Source organism: Haliotis cracherodii, unplaced genomic scaffold (genome assembly GCF_022045235.1).
Source record: "Haliotis cracherodii isolate W230 unplaced genomic scaffold, xgHalCrac1.p SCAF_10, whole genome shotgun sequence".
Lineage (NCBI taxonomy): Eukaryota > Metazoa > Mollusca > Gastropoda > Lepetellida > Haliotidae > Haliotis > Haliotis cracherodii.
Window position 1 is genome coordinate 42,191,249 of NW_027266265.1, and position 20,407 is coordinate 42,211,655.

Sequence of the window (20,407 nt, forward strand, 5' to 3'; positions counted from 1 at the left end):
TTATATCCGTCAGTTCGTTATAAGCGTGTTCGTTATAACCGTAGTTTACTGTATTCGATATTGTGCTGTAAATAACCCGGTTGGTCGGGTTATCCTTGAAATGGTTCATCGGGGTGTTCAAGTCAGTGTTTTCAATGGTTCACTGACGCCAGGCCGACAAAGCTGGGAGAACGCCGGCCTGTCTTGAACGTGATGCTATTGCAATCAGTGGAGAAGCGGGGAGATCAAATCTGACACTTCCATAAAGAAAATCACTCGTTTTGCATGATTTTAAAAGTTTAAATTTCTGTGTCCAGACATTCATCCTAAAGCTATTAGAGTACAATTCTCAGAAACAGTTTCTGCCATAAAACTTAAAATACTGAGTGAATTAAAATTTACCGTCGTAATATTTTTAAGTGAACAGTTGTCAATGTATCAGTAGTTACTTTTTTTCTTAGTGAACACATTCCAGTGAACTGAGTTACCATAAGCTGACCGACAGAAGTGGTTATTTTTCTGCTGACCAGAAATACGAAAAATATCGCTATCAATATAAATAAATTGTTTAAAGATACAACAATTAAAACCTGTTCAAAAAAGGAACTTTGATAACTTCAAAACAACGATTTATGACGAATCGCAACAGATCCGTGTCTATAACGTAAGGGAAGTTATTCTAACCCCTGGCCGTATCCACACAGAGGCATGGCCTAATGTAATAATGTATAATGTAACCGACGCTAGCCTGTCCTAGGCTAGGTTACTTACAGCAGCTCTGACATTCAATATATCATATAGCTTCAATATTTCTGACCAGTCTTAGGTGTAAAACAAACAAAAGCAAATATAATCGTAATGTAAGAGTGTAGATATATCCACCTTTCTGATGCATATTTCTGATATCATCTTCCCTGCTAATGCGTTTTTATTTTTTAAAACAATAGGGTCCGTCATTTATATAGAGACACAGTGTTAGAAACATATTTTTAAACTGAAATCTTAAGCATGTATTGTTAGTGTGATGAAACAACATGCAGATTGACAACAGCTACAATCCTACCATGACATTGAGTGAGTGAGTTGGGTTTAACGCCGCTTTTAACAGTATTCCAGTCATATCACGGCGTGCCTACCATGACATCGAAGAATGCTTGATTCTGATTGGTCAAAGCAGGATTTAAATGGTCTCATGCGCTCGGTTCCAAATTCATATAAGAGGTATATATTAAAGATAATATATTCGCAGACAATTTGGAGAAAATGACTATAAATTTTAGTGAAAATGGGCAAAATGTTGGAGAAAATGGACACAAGCTCTGGATAAACAAAACGTACACATATCCGTATAGTGATTTAGTTCATTTATTGATAGGCTATATGGACTGAAAGTTACGTCAGATGGTCTGTCAAAACTGTCTAACTTCAATTCACTTCTTAAATGCTTATCAGAGTAGAGACAATTAATTCCCATCCAAACAAGCTGCTTATGTTGCAAGAATAACGTAACTGAACGTGCGAATTGAAACCAATCTTGCTAAGTAAACACTGCATTATTTGTCATGATAAAATTATCATGATAAAACTGGTTATACATCTCTAAGTAATCGTCGACAATATCACAATATGTCTTTTTTTCACAAATTGTGTATTAAGAAAACGCCAGCATATCTGTCTGTTGATGATTGTTATTGTGTACCGGAGAGGTCTTGACATAAACTTTTACACTTGTATTGCAACCCCTTTCCTTTTTTATTAAATATTCTTTAAACCATATCGTCGATAATCCTAACAATAAATACATGGGACCAATTTAGGCCCATCGCAGGTCATCACTTCCCATGTCTTGTGTTATTGCCTCTGGCCTATCTGGCATTTAAGACAGTTGTTACTACTACTATTTGTAAAACAAAAGAAACAAAAACAATCAATGTCAATTGGGAGACAATTGTATAGACTGGACAGCTAAGCTTTATTTGGGTCCATTTTGTGGCCGTTTTCTCCAAACTGCGTGGCCATGTTCACAAAAGATTGTGGCCCTTTTCACCAAATTGTCTGGGTCCATTATTGCATAGGGCCATTTTCTCCTGCACCTTATCTACAGTGAGAACGCAGTAGGTTATTTCCTAAATGAACCTATGTTTTGTATGGTGCTGAAACGACACGTAGGCCTGTTGCCCTCCCACGTAGGCCTTACCAACAGGGTACAACAGTGAGTGAGAATGGTTTTACGCCGCTTTTAGCAATATTCCAGCAATATCACGGCGGGGGACACCGGAAATGGGCTTCACACAGTGTGCCCATGTCGGAAATCGAACCCGGGTCTTCGGCGTGACGAGCGAACGCTTTAACAACCAGGCTACCCGACCGCCCCCACAGGGAACAAGAACTACCCTAGCTTTAGACGTTGTTTACCAGCGTCACTCTCGACTCACATGCATTGCATGATCAACAAGTCTCTTCTTTTGTATTCACAGCAGCTGCGCATCACGTGTCTGTTCAATGCTCACTGACTTTGATGGTTTGAAGTGTTGGGGGCGTTGCCACCTTATGTCAGAAATCATAAACTATTTTATTGTCTCTGTTTATGCTCTGTGTGTACTCAATAATGATGGAGGTAGTGGATCAAGTCAAACGAGTATTAGTTATTGTATATTTATGGTTTTGTTCAATTCTGATGAAATACTTCGGCCCGGAGAGCCAACTCGTGGAGTCTATGTATACACATTGTAGATCTATACAATCCCTGGTCAGCTCTATAAACGGAAACATGACACTTTTGATTTCAAATCACTTTGTGTGTCCGTCTGAACTATACATTCATGATGCAAGTGTTTGTTGAATTTCTTGTCAAACTATTTGCATAACAAATTAATATAGTATTAATAATTCATTTCATGATGACATGAAAATGTTATGTCAATTAATATTTTAGCGGTTTTCCTAATCGACGGAGTTATCTTCCTTGAATGACTCTCTTAGCAGCGTCCTTGACATTGATAAGAAGCTGATGCAACTGCAACCATGTGAAATTTTCGCCGCTTCGCGATTTATTTAACTGACGATATACGTATACGTTCTCCAGTTCGTGGACTAGATTGTGTTATTTATATAAAGTGTCTGTGTTTGGTAACATTTTCAAGCAAGCAGTCATGGCAGATGAAGAGTTGGTGAGTAAATCGTGTTGGTCTGATGTCTGATCTTGAACAATATGGCGGCGTCCATATTGAGCATTTTCGGGCACGTGCAGTGAATAGATGAAAGTGGATTCTGTTATTTTCTAAACAGAATTGTATTCATGTCGATTAATCCATTGTGAGCAACATTTACGCTGCTACTTTGTATCTAACGATGTTAAATTTATAAAAAATATGGATATGAAGGTAAGGTTTCGCAATCTGTTTACACGGTTTAGGCTAGAATGAAATGATTAGGCTGTTTCAGCCTCTTAAGTTAGTATCTTTATATCTTTGAACAACACAAACAATACTGACGTATGGTTAACGCCTGTAATTGATAAGCTATACCAGCTAATAGCCACTGCATAAATAGTGAACAGCTGGTGACGACTCTGGTATAATGCATAAATCGAGATCGTTGAGTTCCCTGATTCACACAAATTGACAAATGTCTATATTTAACAACAGATCATAGGTACAAACAGAGGCCATATACCAATATTGGTGTCAGGTGTGAAGGATATTTTCTTATTAAATGTTTGAGTTAGCAGTTTTCGTGCATGTAATTGTTAGCATGGTTAGACTTGCCACTCAACATGCTCAAATGACCAGGATCAGCAAAGTATTTCAAATATTTAATTCAATATTAACCCTGATGCATTTGCACAATTCCTTTCAAAGATGAACATATTGTGAGTTCCTAGAGTCATCACTTACTGATACTGTAGCAAATGACACTAAAATGGAGGTAGCAGATGGTATATGTTATATTTTTGTTAGTTATATTTGTTTGTTGGTTAACGCAGCACTCAGCAATATTCCAGCTGTATGACGGCGGTCTGTAAATAATCGGACCAGACAATCCAGTGATTGACAACATGAGCATCGATCCATGCAATTGGGATCGATTACATGCATCAACCAAGTCAGCGAGCCTGACCAACCGATCCTGTTAGTCGTCTCTTATGACAAGCTTAGTCCCTTTCCGGCAAGCATGGGTTGCTGAAGACCTATTCTACCCTGGATCTTCAGGGGCCTTGTTAGTTTTTCCATTTACACTGTTCATATTCATTTCATGAATTTGTCTCTTCTCAAACCTTTTTAGCCATTTTGTGAACTATAGAAATAACTTTCCATTTGTCTTAAGTATTTGTCATTCTTGGCCCTTACGCAAAGACTGCTTGACAGTCTCTACAAATCAGTATGTGACGTCATCACTTTTGTGTGTACACACCATGCACACAGAATAGTTGTGGCAGAGAGCAGAAATGTATGTGCATGAAAATCGATAGCCCAAGGATGCGGATTCTTCAGGATTTGTCAGTAATTGTTTGAAAAGACGGGTTTCCAGATTAACATTATTTATGGAGTCTGGACTAATAGGGTATCAGGGTATGCACATGACAAATGACCATATGGTTTAATAACATCAAAGGAACATAGCTTCAAATGACTGGTGAACAAATGATAATAAGTCAACCATAATCATTTCTTTCCAGCCCCTCTTTGATCCTAATTTGAAAAAGAAGAAGAAAAAGAAGAAGACTCCATTTGACCTAGATGCGGCCATGGGGGAGAATGAGAGCGGGGCAGCTGATGGAGCGCCCTCGGCTCCAGCAGAAGAGGCAGCAGAGGAGCCAGTGGAGAAACCAGATGAAGGTACGTGAAGTGTCCATAGTTTGAGATGCTGTTGACTCTTTTTCTGTGATCATTGTTGATTTTAGGACACCTTGGATCATGAGATACCACCTTTTTGAAATAAGGTGTTCTTTTCTTGGGTATGGCAAGGCTGTTGCAAGGCCCAGGGCAAAAAAATAATCTTTGTTTGTGCATATGGGACAAACCAAATAAAAAGTATCTGATGCACTTGAAAACATATTTTGACGACTAAGAAATAAAAAGTAAGTGTCAATCTCATGTTCAGCTCTTTTGCTTCCATTCGACACCGTTCGTTGTCAAGATCCCCATGCAGATCGGGGTTAGTTTGGCCAGAAGGATAGGGTGGTCAGGCTTGCTGACTCGATTGATGCATATCATTGTGGTAACAACCAGCAAACAAGATCGGACAATCATTACAACAATGTAAGCTGTCAGTTCCGAATGGAGTATGATGAAGGCAACACTACCACATATCACCAAGTACCTAGAATTAGGGGGGTTTCAAGGTGGGCTGCCCTGTACACCTCTATACACAAGGTAGAGGAGTTTTAATGTTTCCTTTCTCTCTTCTCTTCTCTCTCTTTTCCCCCCTCCTCCCCCCCCCCCCCCCCAAAACCCAACCCAACCAACACACAGAGATTACCATGAGCATGTAACATCGCAAATACCATGTCAACAAGGGAAGGGAAGTGATACACTGTGCGTTTTGTCTGTGGAAGACAAACACATTTTTATTGCACATGTTGGGATTATGTATGCACTGGTAATGTCGTTCGTTCCAATTTGCTTTAAAGACGAGTATATAAATAAGCATCGATTTTGAAGGTTTTTACAGGGAGTCGCTTTAAAGGCATCAATATACAGTATGCTGTGGATATTTTAGAATTTCTTTTTAAGATGTGGTTAAATTGCCTCTAAACATGTTAAAACACTGTAGAAAGCAGTAAGTTAGAAAGTGTGTAAGGCTGACATATGCTTTGATCTGATGATCAAAATTCTTTTTAATCATTGTACAGTGTTTGTTGAAAGTTGGCCTTATTATGGAGAGAGTGTCAGATAAAACAGATGTTCCTCATGAGAAGCACTACCAGTGATTTAAACGAGAATTCATGAAGATCTGGGTTAGAAACGGTCTTCAGCAACCCATGCTTGCCGTACAAGGTGACTATGCTTGTCGTAATAGACGACTAACAGGATCGGGTGGATCGATTACTCATGATGTCAATCACTGGATTGTCTGGTCCAGACTCAATTATTTACAGGCCGCCGTTGTTTAGCTGGAATATTGCTGAGTACGCGTTAACAACAACAAACAAAAATAAAATGAGAATACTTCTACTGCTGGACGATGTGGACTGACTTCCAGATTCAGATTAAACTTGGATGTATCTACATCATGTTGTATTTTCAAATTGTAGAGGTATTTGGGGGATTAAAGAAGAAGAAAAAGAAGAAGAAGCCATTTGATCTGGACGAAGTTGGAGAGGCTTTACCGGTGAGAGAAATAATTAGAATAACTTCATAAAACATCACGATATGGCTGAAATATTGACGATGTGACATTAAATCTTCACTCATTCACTCACTCATAAGGATGAAACGATACACCGATATTCTGATGCATCGCGATACTTGATCCACGATACGATATATGATAAACGTGGGCCCAGTTATCGTTATGACACGATAAGGAACACAAATCTCAAGTACAGCGTTTCCTCGCTATTGTGCCCTTCAATAATCCGCTAACTTGGTTATAGCGTGGTAATGCATGGCTCCCCAAAACATACTTACATTTTAAATAAGCTCAGGTTTTATACTGACTGATTCTTTTTTTTTTCAAATCTCAAAACACATTATCAGCTGATCACCGCAAGCACATACCACTGGAAATATCAGTCAGCAAATCCAAACTGAAGTACGCAATTCAATACCATTATTATATCTTGTTATTAAAATGTGTTCATAGTATATCTAGACTGTTTCATTGCGTATCGAGATATGTATCGTGTCATGACCAGAAAATCAGGATACGTATCGTGACCTTCCTGTATCGTTGCAGCCCTACTCACTCACACCCTGACTGCGTGGATCATAGACCCATAATATCCATCACTGGATTGTCTGATTATTTACAGACCGCCTTCGGTCTACTTGAGTCTACTAGCCCCAACAAGGCTCTTAGCATAATTTTCAGTAGCTTTTAGTCTTGTCAATTATGATATGGTCTACTGTTGGCTTAGCTTACTAGACTTAATATAATTTTACTAGCACCAATCTTTGGGCTAGTGGTAAAATACACAACTGGGCCTTCATTCAGCTGAAATGTTAGTGAATGCAGCGTTAAACAACACAAATAGATCTGCAAGGTGACTGTTGGTAAATCCTAGCTGATGCTAATGAGAGCCACCAGTTCATAGTGGCAGAAAGCCCTGGTGGATGAAGCCGGACAATATGATATGTTTCACTACTGTTGAGGGACGGTCGAGTAGCTTAGTGGTTAAAGCGTTCGCTCGTCATGCCAAAGACCCGGGTTCGATTCCCGACATGGGTACAATGTGTGAAGCCTATTTCTGGTGTCCCCCGCAGTGATATTGCTGGAATACTGCTAAAAAGTGGCATAAAACAATATTCACTCACTACAATGTGTGAAGCCCTTTTCTGGTGTCCCCTGCTGAGATATGGCTGGAATATTGCTAGCGGCTCCTACACTCTCAGGCTGTGGAGGACTTTCATGTGTTAATCAGAATGCAGTGATCATAATATTTATGCATTCAGGAGGCATGGTTTTTATGTTCCAAAGTAGAGAGACTCAGGGAAATGTGATGTTTCACTTCAGCAAAGTGCTAATCTCTCATGATATGATAAGTTGCAGTTGTTACTTGTTAAGTTTGACCCCTTCTTTTTCATTGAGATTGATAAATAGAGACTATTAGCTGGGTGTGTAAATATATGTCATGATCATACAATGTCATTTTTACACTAATTATTGTTAAGTTAGATTTATCGCAATGAAAGAAATTTAGTGGTAAACGTCTGAGACCTGCATCACTTTGGGCTTTCCTCCAACATTAAGCTGACACACCATTATATAACTTGAATACTGTTAAAAACGGCGTTAAACTCAACTCACTCACTCACTGAGGTGAGCGTGTGTGTAATCAGTCTACAGCCTGGTAATGGTCTTAACATCAAGGTGCCAGAACGAAGGAATGGAATCAGGAGCCCCAGTCAACAGTGTTGTATCGAGGGTTGGCTTCTGTTGCATCAGTTTGTGATTGCATCAGATTGTTTGGTCCATATAACTGGGAGTAGCACAGCACAATCTCATCACTGGTACAGCTTGTAACACATTAGAGGGATAGAGACAGAACTGGATAAAAGTGATAGGAAATTGATTGAGGAATAATCCAGGTGTTTGTATTTACAATGAAGGTGAAGAAAAAAAACCCACACTTCCTGGTTTGTATTGTCAGATTGGTTCACGTATGTGGGGGTGTTTGGGTTTCTTGTCAGTTAACAGTTACCATCAAATAACCTGGCAAAGTTGATATGTTCATGAATGGGTCAGCCTCGGGTGAAAATATTAACTTTTCAGTTGTTAGATGAAATAAACATGTTATTTGACAAGAAATAATGACTGTTCTATTTATTTGTATTTTCTTTCTGATCTTTGTGTTCCTGGCCTAAACATGCTAAGATGCCTGACATAAAATGTTATTTCCCTCAAGTAACTTTGATTTCATCATGTTTGTTTTCAGATAAATATAGCATTTTATCACCAATTTGGGATGAAATACTAACATGTTATATATTGTTCTGAATAAACAGTAAACTGACAAGATAATTATTTTCTGTGTACTAAGAACCATGATTGATGAAGATGGACATGGTGAATGTAATGAAATGTATCACTTTGTGTGTTTCGCAGAAATATGTTTGAAAAAAGTGGGATTTTAATTGATATTTTTTCAGTAGTCCTTATATTGCCATGTGGAGAATTTTTTATGCAGCAAAGTTGAACATGCTAAAGAAACAATGTCTAAAATATGAAATATGGTTATTATTAATTTAGATAATGGTAGTTAAAAAATGGTTGGTCATGCAAAGATAAGGTTAAGATAAATACATGATATATGGTACTAGACACCTATTGTTACCAGCATATAAATAGAAACCCTGGACCAGACAATCCAGGAATTCACATCAGGAGCACAGATCTACACAATTGCCATACAATGATATATGGGGCAGTCGGGTATCCTTGCAGTTAAAGCGTTCGCCCGCCACACCAAAGACCCGGGTTTGATTGCCGACATGGGTACAATGCGTGAAGCCCATTTCTGGTGTTCCCCGCCGTGATATTGCTGGAATATTGCTAAAAGCGGCGTAAAACCGAACTCACTCACTCACTCACTACAATGACATGCATCAACCAAGTCGTCGAATCTGACCACCCGATGAGTCGCCTGATACAACAAGCATGAGTTCATGAATAACAATTGCGAGAAAATCTGGCAATCCATCAAACGACCAGATGGAATATAGTTAATCTTATTCATAATATCAAAGCCTTTTAGTTGTTAGTACCCTGAAAATCCAGAGTAGAATTGATCTTCCGTAAACCATGCTTACGGTTTGCTTGTCGTGAGAGGCGACTATCGCGATCGGGTGGTCAGACTCACAGACTTTGTTAATGCATGTCATTGTACCCCATTTTCGTGGATCTATGCTTATGATGTCAATCACTGGATTGTCTAGTCCAGACTCGATTATTTACAGACCGCCATCATATAGCTGGAATGTTGCCGAATGCGGTGTTAAAAAACAAACAAATGTGTACAGATCCTGTAACCATGGTATCACTTTCAATGAGTTCAATGACCTGTTTCCCCTGCAGGATGGTGGCGAGGGAAGTGAGGCCCTGGGGCAGAACGAGGGAGACGAGGGTGGGGCTGAGGATGAGGCAACAGATGAAACATTCTCCCTGGACTTCTCCATCAAGAAGAAGAAGAGGAGGAGGAAGAGGGTGGACTTCGGAGAGCAGGGCGTAGAGGAAGATATTGAGGATGGTGAGTACATACATGAATTATGATTTGTCAAAGGAAAAGAATTTGACCTTTTTGCGGTTGGATGATTGAAACATTGACTTGCTTGGCAGACTTTGAAATAGAGCAATTAAGGGGCTCTAGAATAGAATTCAATTACAGAAGTCCTCCAAGACCCCAGGATTCCAATTTTGTGAATTGAATCATTTGAAATTCATAGTTCCATATCCAGGATAATGTTTTTAATTGACGTCCTTATATGTCATCAGTATTCAGGCGAGGAAATGTTTCATAACTGTGATTTTAATTCATATTTATATAAGTTCTTATCCCTACTTATGGAATGATCAAGGGGACAACTCTTTCTAAGATGTCGGGGCTCGTGTTGCTTTGGTGAAGAGGGATAAATTTTGTATTACTCTTACAGAGGAGATGACCGACAAGGATGGAAAACAAGGAGACACCAAATCATGGATTGGTTCTGACAGGGATTATACATATGATGAGGTGAGGTTAGACATGATGCAGGATTCTTACTTCCAGTATGATTCAACCTTTGAAAAGACCGCCTCCATGGTCTAGTGGTAGAGCATCCGCCCAGAGAGCGGAAGGTCCGGGGTTCGATCCCCGACCGCGTCATAACAAAAGACGTTAAAGATGGTACTTATTGTTACCTGTCTGACGTTCGACATTAAGGGTCTAAAACATGGACTGGTGGGCTCGGAGTCAGTATACTGTGTCTGAGTGGGGTATTCATGTTAAGCTGCAGCATGGTATCTCAGTGAGCTAGCACTATAAATCGGCATCAGTCATAATATGAGTTCATTTATCTTGGACACAATGTTAAACCCCATTTCACCTCACCTCCACCAAAACAGAAATGCAAACTGAAATGTCATTATATATGTCAGTGTTTTACACATGGCGGTACAGGAATCATGATTATGATGATTATACAGTAAGTAGGTAAGATAAGTACAAGCAGCCACACACACAAACACCCACATGCATGTCGCTATATAAGTGCAATAATCTTGGACGCGATTTTAAACCCCATCTCACTTCAACCTTTGAATATGTACTTATGAAAATGATTAAAACACCTTTACTTTAAACACTTACCTTGAATAAAGTAACCAAGAATTCCCTTTTAATCTACTGTATTTTAAGTCTTAAGATTTAATTTTTTTTTGTTAACTTTAAGTTCATTTATGTTTTCAGCTTCTGACGCGGGTATTTGACATAATGCGGGAAAAGAACCCAGACATGGTTGCCGGGGAGAAAAAGAAGTTTGTCATGAGACCACCTCAGGTGCTGAGAGTAGGAACAAGAAAGAGTTCCTTCGCTAACTTTGCAGATATCTGCCGATTGTAAGTACACTCTCACAGATCAGTGTCTGCAGGAACTAAAATACCGTATTCGACGTAATAAGCGCCCTGCTCTAATAAGCGTCTACGGCGATATTTGCAAATATATAGGCTAGTGAACAATCCCAATTAGCACCCCTTCCGATTGATCAATGTACACAAGACTTATTTATTCGGGTATAATACACACTCGTGTGTTATATGCACACTTAATTGTGGGCAATTAAATTCTGGAAAAATATATCTGTGGTATATAAACATTTCCGGCTGTCAGCATAAACCACAAAATTTATCCTTAAGCTCTGTTTTTTTTCACCAAAATAATATTCTAATAAGAGGCACTTATTTCTAATTTTGAGAGCGCCCTTGGCGCTTATTACGTCAAATATGGTAACTCTAGTTCTATCACAATTCTGTCTGATATGTGGTCTGGTTGACGTGTCTCATTTGCTCTGACGAGTCACATCAATAAAAGATGTGCCTCACCCATACCTGATTATTTACAGGTCAGAATATTAAGCTTGAATGGGACATAAAAAACAACATTCCCTCACCGACTCACTGGTTTGGGCTGAAGGATTGTCTGGGATAATATTGACATGTTTTATGACAGAAATGTGCATTTCTTGTTTCAGATTACATAGACAGCCGAAACACGTCCTTGCCTTCTTGTTAGCTGAGTTGGGTACAAGGTGAGTTGCTTGGCAGATACACTGTTTGTTTGTTTGTTGTTTAACGCCGCACTCAGGAATATTCCAGCTATATGACGGTAGTCTTCAAATAATCAAGTCTGGACCAGACATCCCAGTGATTGACATCATGAGCATCGATCCTCGCAATTGGGATACGATGACATGCATCAACCAAGTCAGCGTGCCCGACCACCTGATCACATTAGTTGCCTCTTACGACGAGCATGGTCTACAGTGCTGGACATAAGGGGGTTTGCTTCTGTAGTATTGGAATCTTGGAACCCCCATTAGGGTTATGAGGAGGGCACCGAACTTCATGCTTAGTAGCAAACAATACTGCACACTGCTAATGATGTGATGAATTTATCATTTAGCAGAACCAAGGAGTGAGACACGTTTTAAGTTCAACCATCAGACACTCACCACCACGAGAAGAATGGTAGACCCAGTCGTCTTAGGAACTGCAATTCGCTGTGCAGAAATCTATGATTGTGGGTCTGAATCTTGGTTCGCCCCGATTATCTTTCTAGGTTTGTCAGCACCATACCTGTACTTGTGGGCTTCACCAAAGTGGTAAATATCTAAGACCTGCAACACTTTCGGCTTTCCTCCCACATCAAGCTGACACCCTGTGATATTACTTGAATACTGTCGTTAAACTCACTCCACTCACTCACTCACTCTTGCCAGCACCATGTGAGTGTGTTTCACCAAATGAAGAGGTGTACACCCTGAATCCCCTGTAGGGATTCCAGGTTAGTATTGGCTGCAGCAGTCTATGCTGGTTGTCAGAGGCGACCAAATTGATCACATCATCAGACTCAGTGACTTCATGTCACCGTACCCCTACGGCAGGGATTGTTGCTCATATTGTTAATCACTGGATTGTCTGGTCCAGACATAATTGTTTACAGCTGGAATATAGCTGATTGTGGTGTTAAACAACAAACAAACTAGGTTTTCCGTGCAGAATAAGCTGACACATGATATGACTAGAACACTATTCAAACCAGTGGTAAGTCTCATGTGGCAATACTGGTTCAGACATGATAGACTTGCATTTGCATTGGACACATTGGCTAGTTGTTTAGCCTGTGTTCCTCAGAGGGAGGCGGTCGGGCAGCCTAGTGGTTAAAGCATTCGCTCGTTACAACGAAGACCCAGGTTCGATTCCCAACATTGTTACAATATGTGAAGCCCATTTCTGGTGTCCCCCGCTGTAATGTTGCTGGAATATTGCTGAAAACGGATCATAATTAGGACACAAAGTACAGTGTCATTTAAAACCAATTTGAAATAAGATTGTTTCATAACCGAGTATGTTGATCTAATATTCTCTGTGAATGTTTCAGCGGATCTGTTGACGGCAACAACCAGCTCATCATTAGGGGGAAATATAATCAAAAACAGATAGAAAATGTTCTTAGGAGATATATTAGTAAGTACAGTCTGATGTTTGAATGCAATAATGATCTTCTAGTTAGTAGTGTTGAAACAACACAAATATTTTTGCAATTTTCCTTTTTGTAATGACAATTAATGTCCTTCATAATTACAGCTGGCTTAATCCATGCTTAATTAGTGGTTAAATAATACTAGATTTTAGAGACCCTTGTTTTAATTTCAGTATCCATCAACTATTAATGTAAAATGTCTATATCAGACCTACCACTTAAGTTGATTTAACTCAATATAAACCTAATCATGTTAGTAGTTCTGACAGTATTCTTATAGCACTTTGGTCTGATATTTGTCTCAACTTATTAAAATCAGATCTTTTACTCCTACACCATATGGGGCGGTCGGGTAGCATAGTGGTTAAAGTGGTCGCTCATTACACCGAAGATCGGGTTCGATTCCCGACATGGGTACAATGTATGAAGCCCATTTCTGGTGTCCCCTGCCGTGATGTTGCTGGAATATTGCTAAAAGTGGCGTAAAACCATACTCACTCACTCGCTCACTCCAACACCATATCTCTCAGCATGCCTCCTTAGAGGTGAAGCCTCAGTGAACTTTGATCGCCCAATCAGCATGAAGGATGCGAGGGTTCAAGTGTCAGCTTTCTCACACAACTCAGCTTCACTTTTCTTTGGAAATTTAGCTCTGAGCAATAGAAAAATGCCACAGAATGCAAATATACCCAGAAACCAGCGGGTGTATGAAAATATCCACAACAATAGATTAGTGTTAACTTCTTTGATAGGCATTTCGGAGTTGGAGTACTTAGTAAGGATAAGAATTTATGGATGAACAACTTCTTTGTTAAATTAAGAGCGACGTTTCGGTGTAGGTTCTAGGTGTCACGTCACGAAACGTCGGTCTTAATTGTAATAAAGAAGTTATTCATTCATTAATTCTTAGTGTGAAGCCCATTTCTGGTGTCCCCCGCCGTGATATTGCTGGAATATTGCTAAAAGCGGCGTAAAACCATACTCACTCACTCACTCATTAATTCTTATCCTTACTTGATATAATAGTGCGCCGTGACAATTTTTTGCAATATTTGGAGTGTATCGTGGGATCATAGGTTTTCGGACAGCCATGGTTATCACAGTTAATCCCGCTATAACAAGGCGTTTGGCCTCACACAGACATTGTAAATACTAAGATGATGACCTGTTTTAAGATAAAGTCGGTTTTTTTGAGTGAGTGAGATATTTTACAGTTGTTCTTGTGATTAAAGAGAAAATTACAAATGTTTCTTAAGCGTCTGAAAAATTATAACACTGGGATATATTCAATTTTCGAGAGACAGAAATCAAATATGCTTGTCTGAATGCTCTTCTCTCTCATAACTGAGAATCTGGAAGCCTTGATGCTAATTGGTCGATTAGAAACCGATGTAGGTGTCCTCATGTCTTCGTGCAGAGAGTTATCGTGTCAGAGTAAAAGATCTGATTTTGATTATATTGTATTTGTCAATTTTGATGATATTGTATTCATCTCAAACAACATAACTTTCCAAATGTTTAATGACACAGCACTTCACTGTATAATGTTTATCACTTGTATGTTTTTTTTGCAGAAGAGTACGTGACATGTCATACTTGCCGGTCGCCGGACACGCTGCTACAGAAAGACACACGGTTGTTCTTCCTGCAGTGTGAAACATGTGGATCGCGCTGCTCTGTGGCCAGCATCAAGTCTGGCTTCCAGGCCGTCACGGGCAAAAGAGCAGCCATCAGAGCCAAGACTACCTAGACGACTTGTCTTCTTTATGTGGAGTACAGAGGTGTTATGCATCATGTTGTAAACAAGTTCACAGATTCTTCCATATATTCTCGGTGAATGGATTGTGAATTTGATATTTGGGATCCAAATATCCAGGGCTAAGACAAGTCCTATAAGAACAGAATGTGTTGGAACACCATTAAAACTATGTCACTTTTTGGTAGACAGTGTGACAGGTTCCTCTTTGACTTAATGGACAGTGTATTTAAATGATTAAATGAGATTCATTGACTTTGGAAGGCTATTATAGTAAGGACACGAGCGAAGTAAAGAAAATTTAGTTCTGATAAATACCAAATGCAGTATGATGTTGGCCTGTATTGAAATGAACATTCAGGTGAAGGAATTCCTATTTAATTGTCAGCTGAGACGTCAGTGTCAAACCACTTGTGACTTAATCATTACATGAGGTTCCTTTGTTTTTTTCTGAATCAGTTTATAATTAATAACCAGTTTTGATGAATATCATGTACATAAGTGTCAAATTAGAATTTTTATCATTAAGGATAGGGATTTGATGGCTAATGTTCGTATTTTAGTATAAACGTCACATTCACCTCAACTGTGGATATTCCTGAATGTTGTAATATTTCATCTGTAATATCTCATCAATGATGTACATACCTGATGATCAAGCCGTATGTGCAGTGTACATGGTGCAATTGTACATTGTGAATACTGTACAGTGTATGACATCCCCCTGACGGGAGGGACTATCTCAGCACTGTCCATGCTTGATATAATAAATAGTAAATGTTGGTTCAGTTTGTTCACTTTATTTTCCCTGATGTGTTGAGATGAACTCTTGGAAGGCGAAAGGTCGTATTTGTATTTCTTTTCTGTGATTCATGAGGTTGGGGTTGCCCTAGGTATCGCAGTTCACCGTGCAGAGTTGCGTCCCTTTGGCATGCCAGAAGCCTATGATCCCGGTTTGCCCTGAATGTTTCTAGGTTTCTCAGCACAATACCTGTGCTGACACACCGTGATATTACTGGAAAACTGCTCAAAGCAGTGTAAAATTCTACACAGTGCCATCACCAGTCTAGCGGCACTAGAACATCACAGAATATTCCATATCAGTCCATGTTGTTCCAGAAGTGTACACATCACACTAGCATCTAAATATAGTAACTTCCTCAAAACTGCTGACATTAATTATTACTACATTCCTGAGAACTAATCACTGTCCAAATAAGTTCAATGAGCCTCTACTAGGGCTGGGAAGGGTACCTCGGGTTTGGGTGGGTCCTGAGTAAGACCCGGGTACCCACATGACTACCTGGACCCGTGGTTAGTCATGTGATATACTGTTTAATGACATTAACAATAAAACTTGATGGTTACACTACAAGTATAGCTAATGTTCACATTTCTTTCTCACTATGCAACCATTCCTTCTGACTTTTATATGTTCGAGTAAGGATAAAGCGTCTATCAGCTGCTGTGTATGCATGACCAGTTGTTTTTTATGTGTATCTAAATACTTTTTGCCAGGGCTGCTGTAAAACAATTCCCATTTGGACTTTTTGTAACCAACTTTTGAGACCTATAGCGGGTATCGGGTAGGGCCGGGTTAGTAATAGGGTGTCAGTACCTGGGTAGTAAATTTAGACTCGTCCCAGCCCTAGCCTCTACTTAATCTCAACACAAACAATGTAACAGTTACAATTATTGTTCAAGAATAAAATACACCTCGATAAAACACTTTTTGTACATTGTCAAGTTTGGTTTGTTTTTCGAAGGACCACAAAGTATGGCTGTGTAACAATTAATGCACAACACCCATCATTCCAGGCTGCACTGACCATGTTCATTGTTTTATGTGAAAGAGTTTGACAGCATTGCCCTGAGGTATGTCATGAAGTCCAGGGCAGAGTAGGTCCCAGTAACTGATGTTTATCTAGTCAACTGCCTACAGGATATGGCAGGGCAGGGTGCAGGGTATGTCACATGTATCTGATGCTTGTTATGGAGTCAGTTGATGAGGATTGATGGCCAGGGTATGTCCACAAGTTTTAAGATCACATTTTGTCTTAGCTCAATTTCATGAAATATCTTGAATATCTTCCCCTTATTTAAGATGGAATTTATTGAAGTTTAAATCTGAAATGTTAAGACGAAATATTGACTTAAATCTGCCTGGTCTAGTGGTAGAGTCTGCCCGAGGAGCAGAAGGTCGAAGGTTCGATCCCGGCCGCATCATATCAAAATACGTTAAAAAGATGGTACTTCTGGCGCTCGGCATTAAGGGGCTAAAACAAAGACTTGACGGCTCAGAGTCAGTATGGGGCGGTCGGGTAGCCTAGTGGTTAAAGCGTTCGCTCGTCACGCCGAAGACCCGGGTTCGATTCCCGACATAGGTACAATGCGTGAAGCCCATTTCTGGTGTCCCCCGCCGTGATATAGCTGGAATATTGCTAAAAGCGGCGTTAAACCATACTCAGAGTCAGTATGCTGTGTCTGTGTGAGGTATTCATGTTAAACTGCGGCATGATATCTCAGTGGGTTAGGACTATAAACTGGGCATTAGTCGGGACTAGTACAAACAGCCACCCACATTCACAAGTGCATGCACGTCCCTATATAACTGCAATAATCTTGAACACGATCATTTCACCTCACCAGTCATTATGCTCCAGCAACATGGATCGTTGTCTTATTTCGTGGCTCATGCTCTCAACCACTGGTTTACCAGGCCCAGATTTGATGCCTTGAATGTTGCTGACTAGGGAAATCATTATCAACATCCATGCACTCTGAACAGTAGCATCTCAGTTTAAGAATCGGTAGGCAGGCTGGTGACTGGTTCATTGTTCATAATACCAGTCACTGAATTGTGTGCTCCAGTTATTAACAAGCTATCGTCATACGGGTGGGATGTTGCTAAGATAACAAACATTACACAGGGGTGTTTTGGGGATTTGTTGTCGCCTATGAAATACACCCGTGAAGATCCGGGTAAGAATAGGTCTTCGGCCACGCTTGAGGTAAAAGGCGACTTCGCTTGTTGTAAGAGGCGACTAACGGGATCGGGTGGTCAGGCTCTGTTACGACGTAAATTGTAATTAAAAGGTAAATTGTAATACTTGCAGCAAATTGTAATAATTTTGACGTAAATTGTAATAACAACGTAAATTGTAATAAAACTTGACGTAAATTGTAATACGCAAATTGTAATAAAAATTGACGTAAATTTTTATAATCTCAACTTGCGGTAATATGTAATAACTTTTTACATAAATTGTAATAACCTCACTACCGTAGCGTCCAAGACGCCAGTTGACTAGAAATGATCTTTGTCAGTTGAACTTGCGTTTCACATGTACAATTCGAGAAATACTGTGTATGATGACAAACGTACAAAACTGTTAAGTTAGGGATGGTTGGTAAAAGGCTTTTTCGTACAATCGTCATTAAAGGGTGGTGTCAACATCGATAAATTTAAATGAGTGAAAGATCCATCCTCGGGTTCAAAATGATGGGTGACACAATAACTTAATTGTGACATATTGTTCAGTACTCTTAAAAGGCTATTCAAGATGTTTTTTGCATGACTTGCTTCAACAGTACGTTGACCAGTTCGACACGACTGAACGAGTGATGACGAAGGGTACAAACACAGGCTGGTCAACCAGTGTGTCGATTTGCAGTGGAAACTCTATACGAGTTGATAAGGAGTACATGATCTTTTTCCATTTCTTTCTTAGAGACATACTTAAATGTTTATGATTTTCACACTAAACACAGACCCTACCCTCGGTTGAATTGTTTAAGAGGAAAACGCCGAAAAAAGTTCAGCAGTTGGCTGATGTATGTACACAGTCGACATTCACCAATCTGTACAGTGTATTTAGTCATCTACTGGTTCTGCGGTAATATTTCTGAAAGCGGCCGATAACACTCGCGCGCTAGTCATTGAAGCGTACTTAAAATATATCTTGCACGAAGTGTCTCAGTATGCGATGTTAAACCCCTGCATCTCGCAACACATTTAATGTTAACCCGTTAAACCAAACATAAACACTTGAACACATTGGCAATGCATGTATTTCCCACATATCCACTGTGATAATATGAAAACATACACGACGAGTTAAAATTGTTCTCAGGAATCGAGAGGTAGTGAACAAACTAAGTTCAAACGTCGATACAAAAACTTTTTAGATAAAAGTTACTAGGCAGTGATATTCCCCTTTTACACTGCTGTTTTCTGTGAAAGATCTGTAGTGAGTGAGTTGGGTTTAGCGCCGCTTTTAACACTATTCCAGTTATATCACGGCGTGTCAGCTTAATGTGGGAGGAAAGCCCGAAGTGATGCAGGTCTCAGATTTTACCTATGAGCACGGGTGATGTGCTGACAAACCTAGAAACATAATCGGGGCGAACCGAGATTCGAACCCACAATCATAGGTTTCTGGCGTGCCTAAGGGACGCAACTCTGCACAGCGTGCTCGTGGGTTTCACCGAAGTGGTAAACGTCTGAGACCTGCATCACTTCGGGCTTTCCTCCCACATTAGGTGAGGTGAAATTGGGTTTAACGTCGCGTCCAAGATTATTGCACTTATATAGCGACGTGTCCTCCCACATTAAGCTGACACCCCGCGATATAACTGGAATACTGTTAAAAGCGGCGTTAAACCCAACTCACTCCCTCACTCCCTCCTAGCCTTATCTTCCAAACACACATTGGAAACAATGCACACAAACACATCTCAACATTTGATTCTGACGTGTTGGATTTGTATGCGCGCTATTTCAAATGTACTGACAGTTACGGTTATATCCCTATATATGTTTCGAAACGAAAATCGCACAATACGAAGCAAGTGACTTTTCAAAACTACGTCACTATTACTTTTGCTACCCCTAAAGATACCTACATTTCCAAATTATTTCCAAGATAAAACTGTATTTCATTTTGTTGATCAATGTGACGATACTATCAATAAAAGCGACAAATGTGCAAATTACGGTTGGCACGGCAAAGGTCGCGAACTAATCGACAGTTCTGTGATATCACGGAAAAAAACAATAACAAAGGCAACAACCAGTCCGGTGTCAGAGAGATCGGTGCCCCTTTAACTTAATCCCGGCGAGGTACGGCACTACGGCGCTGCGTTGGAGCTTGTGTATCAGGGACCGGTCAAGCGCAAGCTCCTTCCCAGCGCATTACACATTCTTTGCAACGGGCTAGCACTGTGAGGAGCTTCGGACAAACGCAGTGAAGAGCTTGCTGTGTTAATTTAGA

The 20,407-nt window shown here is 39.9% G+C and overlaps 1 protein-coding gene across 2 annotated transcripts; it reads left to right on the top strand.

Moving 5' to 3' along the window:
• Positions 1-2,959: 2,959 nt before the first annotated feature.
• Positions 2,960-15,917, top strand: LOC139454394 (eukaryotic translation initiation factor 2 subunit 2-like). Of its 2 annotated transcripts, none has more exons than XM_071236067.1 (9): positions 2,960-3,149; positions 4,658-4,817; positions 6,236-6,311; positions 9,714-9,889; positions 10,293-10,372; positions 11,087-11,235; positions 11,868-11,924; positions 13,277-13,362; positions 14,953-15,917. In XM_071236067.1, exons 1-9 carry the CDS (start codon positions 3,132-3,134, stop codon positions 15,126-15,128), a joined length of 978 nt encoding a protein of 325 aa, XP_071092168.1. In that variant the 5' UTR covers positions 2,960-3,131; the 3' UTR covers positions 15,129-15,917. The 2 variants fall into 2 exon arrangements, with proteins under 2 accessions (XP_071092168.1, XP_071092169.1); XM_071236068.1 differs by having other exon boundaries at positions 2,961-3,149; positions 6,236-6,312; positions 9,718-9,889.
• The last annotated feature ends 4,490 nt before the right edge of the window (positions 15,918-20,407 follow it).

What these genes read in the sequence shown, in the direction of transcription:
- LOC139454394 (XM_071236067.1), top strand. An exon ending in GAAGTTGGAGAGGCTTTACC is followed by an intron (nt 6,312 to 9,713) that starts GGTGAGAGAAAT and finishes CCTGTTTCCCCT; the next exon opens with GCAGGATGGTGGCGAGGGAA. An exon ending in TGTTCTTAGGAGATATATTA is followed by an intron (nt 13,363 to 14,952) that starts GTAAGTACAGTC and finishes TTTTTTTTGCAG; the next exon opens with AAGAGTACGTGACATGTCAT.